This window comes from Bos javanicus, chromosome 11 (assembly GCF_032452875.1).
Source record: "Bos javanicus breed banteng chromosome 11, ARS-OSU_banteng_1.0, whole genome shotgun sequence".
Classification (NCBI taxonomy): domain Eukaryota; kingdom Metazoa; phylum Chordata; class Mammalia; order Artiodactyla; family Bovidae; genus Bos; species Bos javanicus.
In genome coordinates, this window is record NC_083878.1 from 100083937 (window position 1) to 100101368 (window position 17432).

The window sequence follows — 17432 nt, forward strand, 5'->3', positions numbered from 1 at the left end:
GCAGGGTGCTACATTGCTTGTGAATAAAACAAAGTTCCTTTCCCTGTGGACCTGTAGACACAGCGGTAGGAGAAGAGGGTAAGGAACTAGGGAGGGATGGGTGTGGGTGTGGGCAGTGTTTAGACGGGGCAGTCTGGGAGGATGCTGAAGCAGAGGCTTGAACAAAGTGCAGGAGTGAACTTGCAAAGTTCTCAGAAACACCGTTCCAAGCAAGCAGCGGGAACAGCTAATGAGGATGCTTTGAAGTGGGAAAGGGCTTGGCCTGTCCAGGGAACTGAGAGATGCCAGTGCAATTAGACTAAAGAGGGAGGGTAAGGCAGGAGAAGAAAGCAAGGGCCAGACCGTGGACGGCTTCCCAAGCCCCATGAGCACTGTGGAAAGCTACTGGAAAAATGTAAGAAGGGAAGTGACATGGTCTGATTTGCATTATCGCAGGGTTGTGCTGCCTGCTGTATGGAGAACATACTGAATGGAAGCAGGAGGGGCAGGCTGCTGCACCTGCCCAAGGGGGAGCTGGTGGTGGAGATGGAGATGGGGAGCTGGACCACTGACCAGGGAGCAGGCCTGGAAGCAGAGACGAGTTAAAACTAAAAGGCTTAGGACAGTCCATCAGATGAGAGATGATGAGAGACTGGTTGTGCAGGAAGTGCTGAGAAGTGTCTGGATTCAGAACATTTACTGAAGGTACAGCCGACAGGACCTGACGTTAGCCAGAAGACGGGGTGTAAGAGAAAAATAAGCCTTGGGTGCCCCACGTTTTTGGCCAGAACAACTGGGTTAAAAAGGACTGCCATTCACAGACGGTGGGAATTGTAGATAGGAATGCTGTGCTTAGTCACTCAGTCGTGTCCGACTCTTTGTGACGCCACAGACTGTAGCCCGCCAGGCTCCTCTGTCCATGGGATTCTCCAGGCAAGAATCCTGGCATGGGTTGCTATTTCCTTTCAAGGGGATCTTCCCAACCTAGGGATCAAACCCAGGTCTCCTGCATTGCAGACAGATTCTTCACTGTCTGAGGCACCAGGGAAGTGCTGGACTGGATAACAGGATAGGACTGGGGCAGGATAAAGGATAAACTCTGGGGATCCACAGTTTGTTTTTGGACAGGTTGAGTGGGCCACCTCATCACAGAACTCTGGGACATCCTTTACACTCTTCCTGGGCTCCAGGGCCTCCATTGACAACGATGCTGTGTCAGTGAATCAGGGGAGAGACACACAACTTTCGTCAAGGAATTCTCACAAATTTTAGAAGAAAAAGGTCTCATTCCTACTTACAAGGGGGAAATACAAAGTCACATTTCAAATTCAGGAAGTCAAGGACAAAACTGAAGGATCCTGATAACTAAGTATGTCATCCCATAAATGAGAAAATAGAATTTCTTTGCTTCATCAGACCAGTGGTTTTGCAGGTGACAGAGCCACAGTGGGGACAGGGTCTTAATAGAATGCTGGTCTAAATAGAATATTCTTTGAAAACAAAGAGGACAGAACAAAACAAAATATACCTTCTAGACATACATTAAACCCAACGCTATTAGTGGGTGTTGTATACGCATGACTTACAAAAGGCCAACTAGTTTTGGAGGGTTTCCTGCTTTGTGAGGGGTTTCCCAAGTGGCTCAGTGATAAATGAGCAATGCAGGAGATGTGGGTTCCATCCTTGAGTAAGGAAGTTCCCCTGGAGGAGAAAATGGCAACCCCCTCTTGCCTGGGAAATCCCACAGACAGAGGAGCCTGGTGGGCTATCTATACAGTCCATGGGGTTGCAAAGAGTCAGACATGACTGAGTGATTCAGCACAGTAACACCAGTAAGGAAGAACTAACTGCTTTTTTAGACCCACTGCTCTTTTTCCTGATCATGAAATCTAATATCTGCCTTGCTTTTCTGCATTTTCTTCTTACAGGTTCTGGCTTTATAACAGAGTATCCACAGCTGAATCTCAACAGGACTGAATAAATCAAAAACAGATTTGCAATTAGCTTGATCACACAGATAAGCTCCTTTTACTTTCTGCTTTCCTTCATGCTACGTTTTAACTGTTCACTGTCATCTCTTATAAAAACATGTTCTAGGGAGTTTGCTGGTGGCCCAATGGTTAGGATTTGGTGCTTTCACCGCCATGGCTGGGGTTCAGTCCCTGGTCAGGGAACTGAGATCCCCCAAGCTGCACGGCAGGGTGCAGCCAAAACAAACGAACAAAAAAAAACATGCCCTAGACATATGAGAGCCAGTCTGGGCTGCAGAACTGCCTTACAGGCAATTAAGTTTGTTTTGTAAGTTTCATAAACAGAACCTATTCAACGCCTAAACTTTAAGAAGAGTGCGTGACTTTTAGTTATCAATTTTTCAACATCTCTGAAACCTTGGGGAAATTTTTCTTATGGTCATTTTGCAGTAATGTAGGGTCTTGCAAGCATTATCTGAGATTTAGAAAAATTTTAGTGAGTCACTGAAGGCATTGTATAATTATTTCCTCTAGAACTCTTCAGATAACCATTGCCAAAAACTGATTCTGCTCCTGGCCAACATTTTGAAATGAAGCATTCTTTCCACCTGCCGGGAGAAGTGTAGTTAGAGGTTCCAGTAAATGTTGGCTGGAACCTCCTGATTCCCCTCCTGGAGCTATAAATCTCCATAAATCCCTCATATGTGGTTAGTGGTGACCACTGCAGATAACCCTACACAGACTCAGAGGTTGGAGCTGAACACTGCTCTCTAAAATTATTTAATAACTATAGCCACTAAAATTCTAATTATGAAAACCACATATTTTCAGGACTTCCCAGGTGACACTAGTGGTAAAGAATCTGCCTGCCAATGCAGGAGATGCAAGAGATTCGGGTTCAATCCCTGGGTTGGGAAGATCCCCTGGAGAAGAAAATGGCAACCCATTCTAGTATTCTTGCCTGGAAAACCCCATGGACAGAAGAGCCTGGTGGGTTACAGTCTATGGGGTCACAAAGAATGACCTCATGGACTGAAAGAGTTGGACAAAACTGAGTGACCGAGCATATACACAGAAGGAAACTTACAAAAATGAGGATTTTGATTGACAAGGATTTTAAGTTTTTGTTCTTTAATTCAGAGTTTTTGTAAAATTTTGGCAACTAATAAATGAATCACAGTCACTCTACCTAAAAAGAAAGAATAAATAAAAGAAATTGAAGTTTTCATTGCATGTGGTTAGATACACAGATAATGAATATCGCTCTCATTGTAAATTTATAAAAATCTAGAAAAACCAGCCCAAGCTTCCTGATAGCCAGATAAAGAATCTGCCTGCAATGCAGGAGATACAGGTTTGATCCCTGGGTCAGGAAGATCCTCTGGAGGGGGAAATGGCAACTTACTCCACTATTCTTGCCTGGAAAATCTCATGGACAGAGGAACCTGGTGGGCTACAGTCTGTGGGGTTGCAAAGAGTCAGACATGACTGAGCACTCACTCACACTCATGAAAAGCAAGCCAGTATAAAACTTCCAGATTTTACACATTAAAATTCGTCATGCTGCCTTAGAAAGAACTGTTGATTTCCCCAGTTGTTTCTACCCATGATCATTGAACACCAGTAAATCCAAGACACTGGCACAAAATCAGATGTGTTAATTTATCTTTGAGAATAAAAGACTGAATGCGAAGCACAGGAAACGGTCACTGTATATTTTGACTTATACTCACCCCAAGGGCAGGCTACTAATTCCATTACTTCTAAAGAGAAGGTGAGCATCTTGCCAAAAATACAGTTGCCTTGAGTGGACCCATTAGGTGAAGAAATTAAGAGCCACTGCCCCTCTCAGGCTTCCAGAAGTGCTGGTGGTCCCTAGTGAGGACTGCTGCTGGCTCAAACACCAGGCAGGAAAGAACCTAAATGGCTGTGCTCTTGCAAATGGCAAGTCAAAGCTCTCTTTTAAAGAATTTCCTTTCACAAAATCAACCCATTTTCGTCAAAACAAGCAAACACACTTTTGTGTATCAGGACAGACACTGGTTATTCATAATACTAGGTGAGTGAGCTCCCTACAGAACAGAGCATGTGTGGAAACTGCTGCATAAAAATCGTATTTCCTCAAGTCTACAAATAACAAATGAAAGAGAAAGGAGAAAAGGGAACCCTCCTACACTGCTGATGGGAACGTAAGTTGGTGCAACCATCATGGAGAACAGCATGGAGGTTCCTCAAAAATCTAAAAATAGAGTTATCATATGATCCCGGGGCTTCCCTGGTGGCTCAGGTGGTAAAGAATCTGTCTGCAACGTGGGAGACCTGGGTTCAACCTCTGGGTTGGGAAGATCCCCTGGAAGAGGGCATGGCAACCCACTCCAGTATTCTAGCCTGGAGAATCTCCATGGACAGAGGAGCCTGGTAGGCTATAGTCCATGGGGTCCCAAAGAGTCAGACACGACTGAACGACTAAGCACAGCACAGCACATAAGATCCTGCAACTTCACTTCTGGGCATATATCCAGACAAAACTAGAATTCGAAAAGATACCTGTACCCCAGCGCTCATAGCAGCTCTATTCACAAGAGCCAAGACATGAAAACTTAAATGTCCACAACAGAACAATAGATAAAGAAGATATGGTACATATATACAGTGGAATACTACTCAGCCATAAAAAGGAACAAAATAATGCCATTTGCAACAGTACGGATGGGCCCAGAAATACCATATGGCATGACTTCTATGTTGAATGTAAAATACGGCACAAATGAACGTACCCTCAAAACAGAAACAGACTCCTAGACATGGAAATAAGACCCGTGATGGTTAACAGGGAGCAGGGGAGGGAGAGGGATGGACTGGGGTTTGGGGCTGGTAGATGCAAACTATTCCATTTAGAATGGATAAACCAGGGCCTACTGTGCAGTACAGGGAACTGCATCCAATCTCCAGGGGTAAACGACAATGGAAAAGAATATTTTAAAAGAATGTCTATATGTGCATAACTGAGTCAGTTTGTTGTACAACAGAGATTGGAGTAAGATTGTAAATCAACCATGCTTCAATTAAAAAATGAAATAAATTTAAAAAAATCATCTTTCCCCCTAAAAATATGAACAGTGAGCATCATTCTATCTTACAGTTGGAGATTTTTTGAAATTAATTTTTTGAAACTCTCAGGTTGTACACTTTTTTAATTAAAAAATTTTTTTGGCCACTCAGCATGTGGGATCCTAGTTTCTGCTCTACAGCATCGTGAATTGGTTACACCTTTAAGACCTCAAGATTCTGCTTAAGATCAGACAACTCAGTTGTGAGCACAACATGGCCCAGAAGCAAGGAGAATGTCCGTATCCCCCTCTACTCTCATCTCTCACACCACCAGCGTGCGTTGCCTCAGCCATGTCCAGCTCCGTGTGACGCTATGGATCGCCACTTGCCAGGCTTCTCTGTCCATGGGATTCTCCAGGCAAGAATACTCGAGTGGGTTGCTGTGCCCTCCTCCAGGGGATCTTCCCAACTCAGGGAGCGAACCCGTGCCTCTTACATCTAACCTGCATTGGCAGGCGGGTTCTTCCACTTCCTTTCAAATCCATCCAAGGAAGGAAGGAAACCTCATCTTTTGCATAGTGAGCCATTTCTCACCTTGTTAGAGATTAATGTGCTCAAACATAGAAAAATCGAGATGAAAAATGATTTTCTACTGCTATTGGAACTGAACATGGAAACACTCTCTATTGGGAGTAATAAGATCCAGCAGTAATCCTGTAAATTCTAAACTGTCCCTTTGGGCAGGGAGGAACTCGCCACTATATTAAGTGGCTCAGAAGGTATTAGGCTGACAGTTAAGAATGATACTTCAGCAGGACAGTATTTCTAGTCAGCCACAAGAAACAATAGCTTGACCTAAAATTTTAAAAGCAGCTTGTTTTCAATGCCATCCGCCAAGTCAACATTTTTAGAAAGGTCCTTTTAAATGCACCGGATAATACTGTTATGACACATGGTCACAAGGAGACCTGTAGATGTTCCTGCTTTCTGTAATAAACCCTGATCAAGCCCTTTCTCTGGAGTAGGAAGGAGATTCTGTATTGAGAAGCAGAAGGACCTGATGGGAGGTTCCGGATGTGTAGTGCCTACGCATCAATACCAGCGAGGTGCTAGGCGGTGGGTACTTGTCTTGTAACCCTCCCCGCAACCCTGGAAGGGGTTTATTACCATCAGCCTCACTTACAGATGCAGAACTAGGTTGCTCAGAGTTTTACATCCTGACTAAGGTTTCCTAGCTAGTGGGGCTGTCGGAGTCCTAAGCGGGTTTGTTGACTGCAGACCCTGGGTCCCTTCCTCACCTCCCCGACCACCAGGAGCTGAGGCTCTCCGGACATACTTCTGATTCAGGCTCTCCTCTCCTCCCAGGAAGATCTGAAGTTCACTGGCAGCGCTTCACAGTGCCGCAGCAAAGCGGCAACTGAATGTGACCCCAGAAGAGCTGGATTTGGTCTCTAGCTCTCTTGGTGTCCTTCTGCTGATAGTTACCATCACCAGAAAGTGGAAGCGATAGCAGTGCACTGTGGTTTTGAGAATCATCCTTAAGAAAATTAGATCACTTACTAAGAAAAGTCAGGGTAACCAAAAGTAAAAGGTCACGGGGAGAAAGGCTGCTCAGCATGAGAGCATCCCAAGGAGCCCTTCTACAGCCCTTTCTACGCTGCAGAGACCTTCATACCTGTCAATCTGGCATCCTTGGATGTAAGTTCAAGAAAATAAACTCAGCGGGAACAAAAGCTCGTATGCGAACAACCACTGCCCAGAGAGGTGGGCTGGCTGGGGGCAAAATGTAAGTAAAACAATGAGCAAAATGTATAACAGCCCGCCCCTCCTCCTCATCAGTTATTATCACCTATAAAAATAAGCACTTGAGGCCAAATGGTTAAATATCCAATATTATCTATTGATACTCTTTCTAGAACTTTAAAAAGTTTCAGTTTCCTAAATTTTCATCTGAATAGAATTACAAAAGGCTTTAAGAGAGTATGTTGTTTACATCTCCTCCCAGCAGAACATCTGACTCAGAGAGAGTAATTCTCCCTAAAATAAAAGCAATGCTATGTATTGCAAGATATCATTTAATGTCTGACTGTACTACCTATCATTTACTCATTAAATGACTATAATTTTTGATTAAAGAAGGAAAAGAATTCAAAGTACAGATATGACACACTATAAAAAAGACATATGATTAACAGTGAGTCAATTAAACAAAAGGATGCAGTCATAACACAGAAACACAGGATCCCCAACTAGTAAAGTCCCACTGAGAACTAAGCTATGCTGAAGATGGCTGCTTCTACTCCTCAATTCTTCCTTTCAGTCCAAGAGTAGTGATTGGGAGCCCGACACTCGTCACTCTTTTAGGGGCTGAGACAAGACATGTCTTGCCCTTGTGGAGTTTCCAGTGTGGGGTGAAAGAGAAACAAACAAACACTTAAAATGCTAGGTACTATTAAGTACTAAAGAAGGCAAGAGGCGAAGGGGATGGCAGAGGATGAGATGGTTAGATAGCATCACCAACTCAACGGACATGAGTTTGAGCAAACTCTGGGAGATAGTGAAGGACAGGGAAGCCTGGTGTGCTACAGTCCGTGGGGTCGCAAAGAGCCAGACACAACTTAGTGACTGGACAACAACAACAACATAATGTTATTTACATGAAAATGCAAACATGAGAATCTAAGCTTTGCTTTAGTACAAGGAGAAGGCAATGGCACCCCACTCCAGTACTCTTGCCTGGAAAATCCCATGGATGGAGGAGCCTGATGGGCTGCAGTCCGTGGGGTAGCTAAGAGTCGGACACGACTGAGCGACTTCACTTTCACTTTTCACTTTCATGCTTTGGAGAAGGAAATGGCAACCCACTCCAGTGTTCTTGCCTGGAGAATCCCAGGGATGGGGGAGCCTGGTGGGCTGCCGTCTCTGGGGTCGCACAGAGTCGGACACGACTGAAGTGACTTAGCAGCAGCAGTACAACAAGTTAAGTGACTGAACAACAACAGCTAAAGAAAAATAAATAAATAAAGCAGGGGGAAGTAGCATAAATGAGGTGGAGAAGGTGGGAGGACCTTGTAATTTTAAAAAAATATTTCTTTCTTTGGCGGTGCTGGGTCTTAGCTGTGGCATGTGGGATCTTTAGTTGTAGCACAGCAGCTTAGTTGCGGCGCATGAGATCTAGTGCCCTGACTCGGATGGAACCTGGGCCCCTGCACTGGGAGTGCAGAGTCTTAGCCATTGGACCACCAGGAAAGCCCTATAGTCTTCAATAAGATAAACGAGACAGACCTGAATGAGAAGCCGACATTCCCGAGAAAGAAGTCGGGAAGTGGACTCTGCAGATACTTAGGGAAAAGTTTTACCAAGGCAAGAAAACGCAGTGCAAAGGCTCTGGGCCAGGATCACAGAGGGCGTGGGCGAGGAGCAGCGAGGGGCCGTGTGGTTGCAGGGCAGCATTGAAAAAAGCAACAGGAGGCCAAGTCACGTGGACTTCACACTTCACAATTCACTCCAGAAAAGAGAATGAATACTTCCCTCTAAGGTAAATACACGGAGTTTTCAACTTAGAGTGTTGGCTAAAATGCTAAACCGTATGAGTGAAGGAAGGTCAGTAAGAGACACGAGGCACTGACCAAAGGAACAAATAAGAAGAAGGTGTTTAACAGAACCTTTGCGGGGTCGAGGGAAATTCTGGAGCCAGGGAAGCAGTCCAACATTGCATCCAGATTTACCGTGTTTATTTTATGACTGTATGGGGATTTTGCTTCATTCCAAACCTCAGTATTCTGTTTCGCTGCTTCCTTGCCGTCACATATAAGTTCCCCTTTTGTGAACAGTCTATCGAGCCTGTCACCCTACTGGAGCTCTGGCGCACACATTTTGGGTCGGGTAATTCTTTGTCGTGGAGGCTCATCCTGTGCATTATGGGATGTTAACAGCACTTCTGGGTTCTACCCACTGGAAGCCAGCAGCAACCCCCACCCCCAGCTATAATAACCCAAACAACCAGAAACATCTCCAGACATTGACGAATATTTGCTGGGGTGGGTAGAAAAAGCTGTGCCTTCTTGGGAATCACCACTCGAATGTGAACAGACAAAAAGCCTCATCTCAATATAACTTTGTTCCAAACACCTTCCTGCCTCAGGGCCTTTGCACAGCTGTTCTCTCTACTGAATCTTTGTCCCAGGTGGCTCCCACTTGTCCCTCAAGCCCTCTGGGGAACCTTCCCCTGATATGGCGCATGAGCATGTCAGCTGTTCCCATTATATGTTCATTTGTGTATATACATTGGACTTTGTTGACACTATCACAATTGCAATTAAATAATTATTTTGGTCATTATCATTTAATGTCTCCTCCATTTCAGCAAAAACTCTACCAGTCTTATTGGCTCATGTATCTCCAGAGCACTCAGAGAAGGACTCAAACGTACACAGGAAAGCATTTTGTCATCGTTGTTCGTTCCTCAGCTGTGTCCAACTGTGACCCTACAGACTGCAGCACGCCAGGCTCCTCCGTCCCTCACTATCTCCCAGAGTTTGCTCAAATTCACGCCCACTGAGTCAGTGACGCTGTCCAACCATCTCATCCTCTGCCACCCCCTTCTCCCGTGGCCTTCAATCTTTCCCAGCATCAGGGTCTTTTCCAACGAGTCGACTCTTTGCATGAGAAAAGCATGTCACTGGCCAACTTTGGTATTTTATTACAACAAATTATTACATGCCTCACAGGCAATCCAAGTACAGTGATATAGACCACGGCTTAATGATAAATCTCTTCGGTCAAAATCTTGACTATGAATATACTTTACTCGAGGGTACATTTTTCCCTTTTGTTAACAATAAAAGTCATGAAAAGACTGTAATGGTGATGAGAAGACCAAAAAGGCCCTTTATTAGATGACAATGAATGAGCCAGGGAACAGAGTGTCTGTAACTGAGGCCATCTTTCTGGCTCTTTCGAACTCCTTATAAGGATTTATTTTAATACAGTTTATTCCACACAGCAGACACCATATTACCTTGCTTGCTCTTGTATGTCCCAGAGCCTCAAATATATTTAAATTCATCGTAAAAGGTTAGTATTCTGGGGCCCACAAATGAGTTGCAGAGTATATAATGGACCCTTGAAATCATACGTAAAGATCTGGACACACTTTCTAGGAATAGGGTCCTGAATTTTTATATGCTTCTCAAAGGTGGCAATTTAAGACCCACCGTCTCATATGATTTCATTTAACTTTGAAACTTCTCGGGAGGGACTTGCCTGGCGGCCCAGTGGTTAAAACTCTGCACTTCCAATGCAGGAGACACAGGTTTGATTCCTGATTGGGGAGCTAAGATCCCACATGCCTAGCGGCATGGTCAAAAAATAAATAAAATAGATAAGCAACAAGGATTTACTGTATAGCACAGGAAACCATAAAAACAAACGAACAAAAACTTGGAGGGATAGTCCCATCATCTTTGCTCCACCTCTTAGGAAGAAAAACAAATTTTAGTTACCGATTTCCTCTCCTGCTTCAGCTCCTGGACGTAGCGCACTAACTCCACAATGATCTGAGAGGTCATATTCTCGGAGATGAGTTCATGCTGCCCAGCATAATCGTTCATTTCATTCAGGGTGGCAAGGAAGGCTTGGCAAGCCGTATACCTACAGAACAGAACACACACCACTCCTTTCCAAACAGGGCACATCCTCTCTCACGCGGCTTCCCGCCAGCGAAAGAGTAATTAACGTCACTATCAGGGTAATATGCCTCCAGCTCCCATAGGGTCTTGACAAATTCATTACACATCAGGGTGTTCTCATCAACATGGCACACAATTAATTACAACTGAAACATTTTTCATTTGGCGAAGCCAAATTGCTCTGTATCAGGCAACATTTGGCTTTGTTACTAGCCCAGGTAAAACCCCAAATACATATATCTACTAAATGTTCTAATGTCATGGATATTTAGATCTAAATTAGAGATGATACTTTTGGACTAGCCATGTTAAGATGTCTTAACTGCTGTCTGAAACGGACATATTTCCTAGATGAATGAGACACCTGAATTTACCAAGATGAGGAATGCACAGTCCATCCACACTTCCTGTATTTGCTTATAGGCTAAGCTTTTCCTAATTACCTTAATTGAAACAATCTGGACGAGGTCTAGTGCCTCTATAAGAAAAGTTATTTAAGTTTTTATTGTCTTCCCCCAAATTTAAAAATTGACACAAATATGAATGAGGAATGCAATTTATTTTTGTCGGTACACTACATCTACAGAGTATATGTAGATTTCCTTTATAATCATCACCAAGGACATATACATACGGCCACATAACAATCAGTGATAAACACACCTGTATTCTTCTTCCTCCTTCGAGTTCTTTTTAGGTTGGTATTTCTTTGAAAGATTCCTAAAACAAAAAGGCAGACATATCACCTTATACAGAAGATGATTGAGAAATCAAGGATAAAAGATGAAGTTAGTATTTTTGTTTACAAGTTAAAAAGCCACAAAATGTTCACAACTGAACCATTTAATTCCTTCCATCTTTCAATGTGAAAGACTTGCATAGGTTTGAATCTTTTAGCTAAAGATAGAGCAAATAAGAATAGGCATGGTCACCAGCTGGTCACTTACCTGGATGTTAAGACCTGACATTATTTAACTAGAGAGGGCAGACCATGGGTTTCTATGCAGTGGCTTTCATTTACAGCAATGAGCTGGGGTAGTTTTTCTTACCAGGTCACCATCCCGTATACTCATCCTCAGTCAAGCATTATTGCTCTAAATCCAAGGCAAACATATGGACTGGGTCCAAATGTTTAAAATTAAAATTCAAAGGGCATGTTTTCAAGGCTCTGTGGCTTCTCTTTCAAAGAGCTAATGAAAACCACTTGTGTGAATAAGTCTCCTTGAAGGAAGTAGAAACAATATTTGGAGGGATGTTTATGCTAAGACATTTAACTAGGAGAAATTTTAACCTGTGTAGCAGGCTCACACTGAACACACTCAGATTAGCCAAAATTGCTCTAATCTCTCTTCCTAATCCCATCTCCAGGTCAAGAATCCAAATACTCCCCTCTACATTCTGCAGGCCTAAATTTACATAAAAACTAAGAGTGATCTTGAAAAAAGAAAATTCACTAATGGCTCCACTGATTGATTTCTCTTGGGTCCTATTTTGGCTTCTGTAGTTAGAAGAACAGCCATAGATAAAGAAGATGCAGTACATATGTACAATGGAATACTGCTGCTGCGGCTGCTGCTAAGTGGCTTCAGTCGTGTCCGACTCTGTGCGACCCCAGAGACGGCAGCCCACCAGGCTCCCCGGTCCCTGGGATTCTCCAGGCAAGAACACTGGAGTGGGTTGCCATTGCCGTCTCCAATGCATGAAAGTGAAAAGTGAAAGTGAAGTCACTCAGTTGTGTCCGACTTGTATCGACCCCACGGACTGCAGCCTACCAGGCTCCGCCATCCATGGGATTTTCCAGGCAAGAGTACTGGAGTGGGGTGCACACTGGAATACTGTGCAGTCATAAAAAAGCATGAAACAATGGAATTTGCAGCAACATGGGTGGACCTAGAGACTATCGTACTAAGTGAAGTAAGTCAGAAAGAGAAAAAAAATGCCAAAGCACAGCACAGAGGAACCTGTCTATGAAACATTTTTATGTAAATTTAGAAACTCACAGATACAGAGAACAGATTTGTGGCTGCCGAGGGGGAGGGGACGGGGGAGGGAAGGACCGAGAGTTTGGGATTCGCAGATGTAAACTATTGCCTGTCGGATGAATGGACCATAAGGTCCTACTGAATAGAACAGGGAACTATATTCAATGTCCTGGGATAAACCATAAGGAAAACAATATGAAAAAGAAGTGACTCAGTAAGTACATGTATAAATGAGTCACTTTGCTGTACAGCAGAAATGAATACAACATTGTAAACCAACTATACTTCAACTTTTACAAAAAGAAGAAGGGGAGGAGAAAGAACAGTCCTAGGAGGTGACCTGTGGTCCACACTGAGACTCTCCGTATGACGCCATTCCACTGTTCACTTCTCTTTTTATTCCCTACTGCTATTCCTCTTTCATAGTACCTACTTTCATTATTTCACATTTAATTTCTTTCATTTCCCCTGAATCTACAGATGTGCCTAGAGAAGTATACAGGAATCAATTTGCAATTTTGATCATGGTACATTTTACAGACAGAGTGAAACGTGAGTTCATCTCCAACAGGTGTTACTAGATGACACAAGAGGCAGAGGACTTCAGTAAAAAGGACATTGCTCTGGGAATCCAGAGACCAAGTGTCTGGATGGTGTGACCTCGAACAAATCAATGGGCAAGTCTGTGCTTCCAGTTCCTCATCTCAAACCCTGAGGTAGGGGCATGAAATGACCTCTCTTGTCCCTTAAAGTTTCGAAATTCCAAGGGAATATACATCACCCAATAGAATAGTGATTGCTGCAATTACTTAAAAAAGGCAGGGGTACATAACAATTTAAAATTTCTAAGTAGACAAACTGATAAAAGAAAAATGTACTGACTTGGAGGTTGCTATCACATGAGCTGTGCTTCAACTACGTCGTGTTTTCTCTACTGACACTCTCACAGCAAAGATTATCTGGTAGATTTAGATTCAAAAGACTGTGAAGAAGCAATATTTCCTAAATATGAAATATCTAAAGCAAGTACTTCAGAGAAAAACAATGATGCAGAAAAGAGAAATCTTGCATATCGAGAACACAGTGGAATTCTTTGAGTTGGTCTACCACATTTCATCTTTAAAGATTTGGGGACTTCCCTGGTGGTCCCATGATTAAGAATCTGCCTTCCAACACAGGAGATGTGGGTTCGATCCCTGGTTGGGGAACTGATATCCCACGTGCCTTGCAGCAACAAAGCACCTACACCATGGTAAAGACCCAGTGCAGCCAAAAAAAAGATAGATTTAACAAAAACAGTGGCTCCAACTTACATGTACCAGGAATATTAAAAGGGGAGCCATGGAAAGCAGATGACTAATCAATAGATTCTTTGGCAAATATATTTAAAGTAGCATATATGTGATCTTCAGTATTGAAAAGCCTAGAAGTTTTATGAGACATTTTTAGTGCATGGTTTTAAATAATGACCATTTCTTCTGCTAACCATAAACTATAAATGGAAAAATGCCCCTTCTAAATTCACACCTTATATAAAAATCCATTCAAAACTGTTTTTTTAGAGGTTTATTTAAACCCACACTTTTTTAGCTTCCAGTCCTTAGCAGCCATAAAAATAGTTCAAATTTTATACCTAAAAATTGAAGGAAGCAGAGCTTGAAGAGATCCAGGAGAAACCAGCACTTTTTATAGTTCCGTTTTCCCAGTCAAACCCCAAACAGGATTAAAGACCTGTTGTGGAAGATCTGCAGTAAAGATGGTCCACTTCTGTGCATGAGTATCACTTTGACAGTGTTACACATATATAGCATTCAAATGCTTCTTAAAAGCATCAATGAATAATTTACTCTATAAATGCTAACAGAAAACTAAAACCTTAAGAGGTCTAGAAGAGAACTTGAGATCCAAAGATACTTCTGTCAGGGGCCACTACAAAAAAAAAAAAAAGAGAGCCTTTCCATTCTCTCGAGATGGGCTTTCTTGCCCTATGTGTATGAAGTTATTATAAAAATAAGCAAGCAAATAAACCACCAAAAGCAAATTTAAATTTATGGGATCTTTCTGAGAAACAAGTGTTTTATATATTTGCTCTTCAGATAGGCTAATTAAAAGGTAGGAGGAAAATACACTTCTTTTAATAAAAATACTAGACTTAAATTTGGTTGTTCCTAAGAGCTGCCAGGAGGCTTTTAAAAGGAGATGCTTAGGCTCCATTTCAGATCCTCTAAAACGGAAGGTCTAGGGTTGGACCCAGTAAATTTTTTTTTTCTATCTTTCTTTCATACTTTTAAAAGCTCACCGCAGATTTCCAGATAAAGATGGCAAAATAAAATCTCATCAGAGAATTGTGCTTTTTTCCAACAAGAGGTAAAATAAAAGCCAGGAAATTTTCCAGAGCAGAAAATAAACCAATGAAGAAAGGCACATAACCTCCGTCTACACACTTTGAGAAGCGGTGACCCATGTGAGAGATGGAAGGTTCTAGAACAGTGTACAACAGATGCTTGACCCCTCCCTCACAGTCACTGGAAGGGAAATAAGTCCGCGGAACATGGACTGACTGAAAATCGAGTCAGACAGAAGTTAAATGAGGGGTGAGCCAGCACTCAGGGAACAGAGACAGAAAAGCTCTGAGAGGGAGACAGGCAGACTGAGCATCCAGATTTCAGGACTTGGCAGGGGCCGGGGCTGGCCCCCTGGGTTTCCACTTCTCAGGGCCGCAAGCTGAATGCCTGGGGGAGATCACCCCAAACCTAAGGACCCCCAAGGAATAGGAGTGAATGCTTGTGACCTAATGGAGTGAATGTCAAAATAGAAACACTAACAAAGTTTCAGAAGAGACAATGAAACTCAGAGTCTCAAAGACAAGAGGTACAAAGTCAGGCGCCCCATGGGGTTAACCGATACTGGTGATTAACACGAATTCTTGAGCTTGCCTTCCAGTTTGTTCAAAACGCCTCTGCTTGTAACCTGCCTTCACCATTCAAGCTTGCTTTCTTGCTTGTCTTCCAGGCATTACACAGCCGAAACAGTAAGATGTTTGCCTGGGAACCTGGAGTCAGCTGTGTTGAGCTCAAGTTCAAGCCAACTAACACTGGTTTTGTGTCTTAGTTGCTCAGTCATGTATGACTTTTTGAGACCCCATGGACTGTAATCCACCAAGCTCCTCTGACCATGGAATTCTCCAGGCAAGAATGCTGGAGTGGGTAGCCATACTCTTCTCCAGGGGATCTTCCCGACCCAGGGATCAAACCCAGGTCTCCTGCACTGCAGGTAGATTCTTTACCATCTGAGCCATCAAGGAAGCCCCACCTAAACCTGGAGCTGCACAGGTGTCCAGTGAATGGCCTTTTGATGGCAGAGGGTCAGAAACTCCACCCTCAGATCATGCTAAGCACCTCCATTTTGGAACATGCATCCCACAAAGAAGCAGGCAACTCAGGTACACCTGCACAGAAAACGGATGACCTCATCCTGCCCGCAATCATCGTTTTCCACACCTAAGGCCAACCACCACCCTGCTTCTTTAATAAATATCTCAAGCCCCTCGCCTTCCAGGAGGCTGATCTGGGACTTGTTCTCCTGCCTCCTCCCTTGGCAGCCTTGTGAATGAACCCTTTCTCTGCTGCAAACCTCGGTGTCTCAGTGTTTGGTTTACCGCGTGTTGGCCAACGAACCTGATCTGGTAACACCAAGACCAATGGCGCCAGAAGCACAGCAACGATCGTTCACATTCTATCAGATCAAACAGGAGCGCTGGTGATGCTTGTTAATACCAAAAACATGCTTAGACATCAACCTAAGACACTTACATGCTTTATCTCATTAAGACCCCTCAACAACCTCGTAAGGCAGGAAAGATCATCATCCTTATTACTCACATATTACAGATGAAAAAAGACAAAGCACATAGAGTAATTTGCCCCCAATCATTATTACTGTTAAGTGGAAGAACATTCCGGACACTAAGACTCTAGAGCGGGGTCCCCCACCTCCAGGATCTGATGCCTGATGATCCAAGGTGGAGCTGATGTAATGATAATAGAAACACAGTGCACAATAAATACAACACACTTGAATACCCGAGACCGTCCCTCCCGCACCCCAGTCTGTGGAAAAACTGTCTTCCGTGAAACCGGTGTGCCAGAAAGGTTGGGGCCCGCTGCTCTAGAGTCTGTTCCTTTTAAGCACTTCACCAAACTGCCTGCATTAAATACAAGCAAGGTGAAAAGATGCAATGTAATACAGAAGACAAGGGAGGAAGAAAATGACAGAGAAAAACCCAATCTGGAAGAAAATATATGAGGGCATGAAATAAACAACTGACTTTGCAATTGAAAGTAAGGAAAATTGATAAAGAGGGATCAACCACAAAGCATTGCTTGGAAAAGTTACCAAACTGCTAAGTGGCACAAAAAGGTTAGAATAAATATTGGGCTGCCCCTAGACTTTTACACCAGAAGACAATGTAGCAACAACAAGGTTTGGAGAGAAAGAATGACCACAGAATAATTTAAGTCAAATTGTTGTTAGATGCAGTCTATCCTCCATATCTCTGGGGTCCACATCCATGGAGTCAATGAACTGCAGATGAAAAATATTAGAGGGTACGGGGGAGTTCCAGAAAGTTCCCCAAAGCAAAATTTGAATTTGCTTCACGCTGGCAACAGTTGACACAGTATTTACATTGTATGAGGTATTATAAGGAATCTAGAGATGATTTAAATATTTGGAAGGATGTGTGAGGGTTATACACAAAT

At 43.2% G+C, this 17432-nt stretch overlaps 1 protein-coding gene across 12 annotated transcripts in view; it reads right to left on the bottom strand.

Moving 5' to 3' along the window:
* Window positions 1-17432, bottom strand: part of FNBP1 (formin binding protein 1) — a 135841-nt gene that overhangs the window by 64201 nt on the left and 54208 nt on the right. For all 12 annotated transcript variants that reach the window (XM_061433820.1, XM_061433813.1, XM_061433810.1 and 9 more), the window contains exons 3-4: window positions 11354-11410; window positions 10505-10652 (exon numbers count right to left, since the gene is read on the bottom strand). In XM_061433820.1, the coding sequence (XP_061289804.1) occupies window positions 10505-10652; window positions 11354-11410 (205 nt within the window). The remainder of the gene's footprint in view (window positions 1-10504; window positions 10653-11353; window positions 11411-17432) is intronic.